At 57.3% G+C, this 4,569-nt stretch overlaps 1 protein-coding gene across 1 annotated transcript; it reads right to left on the bottom strand.

The window, feature by feature from the left end:
* Positions 1-2,583: 2,583 nt before the first annotated feature.
* Positions 2,584-4,264, bottom strand: CLPS (colipase). The gene is made up of 3 exons (XM_036316249.1): positions 4,141-4,264; positions 3,243-3,365; positions 2,584-2,845 (listed from the first exon to the last, which is right to left on the bottom strand). The coding sequence occupies exons 1-3, from the start codon at positions 4,225-4,227 to the stop codon at positions 2,714-2,716; spliced, it is 342 nt and encodes a 113-aa protein (XP_036172142.1). The 5' UTR covers positions 4,228-4,264; the 3' UTR covers positions 2,584-2,713.
* Positions 4,265-4,569: the final 305 nt, after the last annotated feature.

Genomic DNA, 4,569 nt, shown 5'->3' with positions numbered 1-4,569 from the left:
AGCATGTGGCTGGCTGAGAGCTAGCGTATGAGACAACGTAGGTCACCAGGGTCCAGCATTAGGAATTTTTTATGGACTCGAGGCTGCAAAACCTCTGCTTCTGCACCCGAATATCTAGCAGGTCTAGAAAACGTTACAGCCATATGGGGAGTTCCTGGGAGTAGGCTGCTAGATGGAAAGTGTCAATGTCAAGGCTACAGCCTCTAGGACAGCGGTTCTCAACCTGTGGGTCACAACCCCTTTGGCGGTCGAACGACCCTTTCACAGGGGTCGCCTAAGACCATCCTGCATATCAGATATTTACATTACGATTCATAACAGTAGCAACGTTACAGTTATGAAGTAGCAACGAAAATAATTTTATGGTTGGGTCACCACATGAGGAACTGTATTTAAAGGGCCAGAAGGTTGAGAACCACTGCTCTAGGACATCTGTATGTGAATTAGGAAATGGTGAGGGCTATGGGCTCCGGCTTAGAGAGAGAAAAGCCCTTTTGAACAAGAACAACAAGAGCCCCAGGCTCCTCTTTTCCAGCAGTCTGGTATTAGCCAGGCTCAGCATCGCAGGCATTTCAGGTGGAATATATTTAATATAAAAAACAGGGGTCTGGGCCACTTACTTCTTAAGAACCCAGCCCCTATTCACTCCCAGAAACTAAGGACGTTTTCCTCGCGTCCCCACAGCCCGTAGCACAGTGCTGAGCACTGTGGCCACTCAGCAGTTGTGTGAAGAAGTGAATGAGTGCAGACCCCGCAGGGCTGAATCTGGACACCAAGAAGTAGGCCCTGCCCTTGCCTCGGGGCCTGAGACCCCTACTGGGTTAAGATGTTGAAAGCACCTCTGGTTGAGCACTAACTCAGATGTGGCAGACACTGTAACCAGCCATTGCCCCCCTTCCTTGCTCACTGAACCCCAATATTGTTTGAGTAATAATGTGTCCAACCCCTGGAGAGGGAGAATGATTAATCTAACCTAGTGATGGCACCCACATCCCCATTGCCCGATACTTGCTTTCCCAGCCTCCCTTGCAGCTAGAGGTGGTCAGGTGACCTATTATAGACATGGAGATATGGAGAAGTCTGCCTGGAGGCTTTAGCACAAGACAAGAAAGTATCGTAGGAGACCTACCTGCCCTCACTCCCTATCCCACCCATCCTCTGCTCTGCACGTTCTCACTGAGCATCTGGTGCGAGGATATGACGTTAGGAGCTGCTATGCAGGCGTGTGCCTTGTGAGAAGGTCAAGAGAATGGCAGATCTGCCAGCCCCCAAACAAATGCCAGCACCTCCTATCTCTAGACTTCTTGACTCATGAGAAATATATGCCCCATGTGTAAAGCCGTATCACTTTGTTTTCTTTTTATTTGTTTATTTGCTTGTTTTTTGGTCGTTGTTGTTACAGCTGAATCGAGTCCCTAACTCATAAACCTAATGGTTACTCGAAGAATTCATTGATCCCGGAACTACAGAATCCTGGGGCTGGCAGGCAGCTCACTGAGTTGCCTCTCCCACAGTCTCTGTGCGAATTTCCTCTCCAGCAGCCCACTCAGGGACCCTCCACTTGCACATCTCAGACGGGGACCTCAGGTTGGAGTAGGAAATTTTTATATTAAGCCAAAACTAAATTCCCTGCAACTCCACCCACTTGTCCTGATATGAATAATTGGGAAAGAACAGGGAATTGTAGAAAAGGGGGTGGGGGTGGAGTGAGATGGGTTTAGTGCCAACTTTTCCTAGTTCTGTGACATCGAGCAAGGCACCGAACCTTCTAAACCTCAGTCTTTTATCTCTAAAGTGGAGACAACCCTTCTCCCAGCATCACTGTGAGGGTTTGATTTGTGAGCACAGGGAGCCCACAGCGAAGTTGGTGGTCTGTGTTAGGTCTGATCAAATAATTGATCCGTACCCCCGCCCCTGGGAACTGACCTTTAGGCCCCTTCACAATGGACATTCCACTTGCCAAGACCCTTATCTCTCCCCTCCGGAGTTTCCCAGGATCCGGACCTGCACAGAGAATCCTCCGCCCAGGGTCCTTTAAAAACCTCTGACTCCCAGTCTTCGCGGCAGCTGGCCCCATTTTGGGGCTCAGCCCATCTGGTACCCAGATGACCTAATAAATTCATAATTCTTTACCCCTTTTATCCTCATGCGTTCCTCCTTCGGTGACCCTAACAGTCTGACCCTTCACACACGCGTGTGTCCTCTGGTTGTCACATCTGAAAGTTGGGGCCCAGAACAGAGGTGTGAGCCCAGCACAGGGGACAGGTAAGCTTTGATGCAGGGCAAAGAATAGGGTCATTATAGCGCCCCACCAGAGGGGTGTGTGTGCGTGTGTGTGTGTGTGTGTGTGTGTGTGCAAGCGCACACATGCTTGCCTGTCTTTCTGTCTGAGAACTTGAGGGGCAAGGAGGGCTCCCAGGGAGGAGGGATTGCTCCCCAGAAGTGGGGAGATCCTCTGCCTCCTCTGCCTGTGCAGCCTCCTCCCTCCTTCCTCCGGCCTGTTTGCTGCGGGCTCCGAGGGGCACAGGCTCTGTGAAAGGAAGACGCCAACTCAGCAGTGACATCCAGGCCTCGGGGGAGGTTTGCAGGACGGGCTTTAATGGCCAAGAACCCAATCAGGACATGGAGGTGCTGGTCCCGGGCGGCCAGCCGGGGAGAAGGGGCACAGGAGGGGCACCCTTCCGGCTGGGCCACGGGCACGGCCCGTGGGGCTTCACTCCTGGGAGCGGCCTTTGTCTCGGCAGGTGCCAAAGTTGGTGTTGGTGATGGAGCCCACGATGGACTTGTCCGCCTCGCAGGTCAGGCCCCGCTCGCAGGGACACTTGTAGTAAACCCCGTAGAGCGTCTGCGGAGACAGGGCGCCAGGGGAGTCACACGCTGTGGGGGCTCCGCGGGCATCACTTGCCTTGGATCTGACGCCAGAACCAGGGGGCAGCCCGTCTTTCCCGCGGTGCTGCCCCCTGACTGCCCCCGGGCGCCCTGGCTCCCTCTCTGGCTCCTCCGCTCTTCCTAACCAGGTCTGCCTGGGGAGCCTCTCTCTACCCATCCACGAAATGGGTACCAGATCCCTGCCCCCGCGCACCCCCTGGTCAGCTGAGACCCTGGGCTGGGAAAGGGCTTGGAGGCCCGTTGACCTTCCTGTCTCCCCAACATTGGAGGTTCCGGCTACTCCCTCCCCATCCATCCCCAAGCCTGGAGGCCGCCTCTCTGGGTGCCCCCCGCCCCCCAGTCCTCGGACCCACCTTGGCAGAGCACTCGCTGTTCTCGCTGGCCTTGGGCGCGCAGCGGGCCAGGCTCAGCCCGCTCGTCCGGTGGCAGCACTTGCTCTTGCACTGGGCGCTGTTCAGGCAGAGCTCGCCCTCCTCCTGCGTGGGGGGTGGGGGGTGGGGGGGAGGGAGGGGAGCCGTCAGCGGACCCTCCCCTGGGCCGGCTCCACCCGCCACCTCCGGCTGAGCCTCCCCGCCACCCCCAGCCCCGTGGGGAAGGGCGGTGGGTGCAGTGAGGCTGCCTGGGCGGGGCTGTACCGCCAGCTCCCTGGGTGCCCCTGGAGCCGTGCCCCTTGCCTCAGCGCTCCCATGGAGGGTGCCCGTGTGGCCCCCAAACGGTCTCCAAGTCTCTGGGTCCCACAGGCCTTTGAGGAAGGAGCCTGTGAAAATGAAGGACCTTCTCCCTGGAAAACTCCTCCCTCCCCGAAGGACCTTTGCACATAATCTCAGTGGGACCCTGCCCCCAAGCCCGAGCGTGGCACCCGTTAGGGATCTCAGCATGGGGGGGGGGGGTGCCCTCGGGGAGAGTGGTGTGTGTGTGTGTGGGGGGGGGGGGGGAGCGTGGCTGTCCAGGTTGATAGGAAGGGTCCCTCTTGGGTCGCTCGTGTGATGACTGGATGTCCGTGAGGCTCTGAGAACTGGGAGCTTAAACCCCTGGGCTCTGAGCCAGGCTTTCAGGACGGTGCCGAGGGCTCTAGTTTGCAAACTCCCTTAGCCAGGCTGAACCACTGCTCTGAGCATGTGCCCAGCTGGTCAGCTTCTCTGGGGCCCCTGGGGAGGAGGCGAGGACAGGGCACAGGCAGTGGAAGAAGGCGCCTCACCTCCAGCTCTGGGCAGCCCCCGGTGGGACCCAGAGGTCAAGAGCCAGCCTTACCAGGTTGACAATGATTCCCCGGGGGTCAGGGACCGCGTAGGCCACCACCGCCAGGGTGACAAGCAGAAGGACAAGGATCTTCTCCATGGTGAATGGGCACAGCTGGTGTAGGGAGCAGCCAGCAGGTCAGGTGGCAGAAGACGGAGCCAGTTGGGGTGCTGGGGCTATAAAAGGCCCTGTCCACATGTGACCCACCTTCCCCGTCTCACAGGGCTGCCGTGAGCAGAGGCCAGCTGTGGCACCCGCTTGGGGGGAGCGGGCGGGGGAGGTCCTGATAAGGTAAGTGGGTGGCACCTGGGCACCTGGCTGTGTGTGGGTTGGTGGGTGGTGATATTGTGTCATGTGCAGAGTGTGGGTTCGGGGACACTTTTACCTGCACAAGTTACTCGCTGAGCAAGTTATCTATTCTGCGTCTCAATTTCCTTATCT

This window comes from Myotis myotis, unplaced genomic scaffold (assembly GCF_014108235.1).
Source record: "Myotis myotis isolate mMyoMyo1 unplaced genomic scaffold, mMyoMyo1.p scaffold_m19_p_7, whole genome shotgun sequence".
In the NCBI taxonomy this organism is placed as follows: domain Eukaryota; kingdom Metazoa; phylum Chordata; class Mammalia; order Chiroptera; family Vespertilionidae; genus Myotis; species Myotis myotis.
Note: the sequence above shows the minus strand (reverse complement) of the source record. Positions and strands in the feature narration are given on the sequence as shown.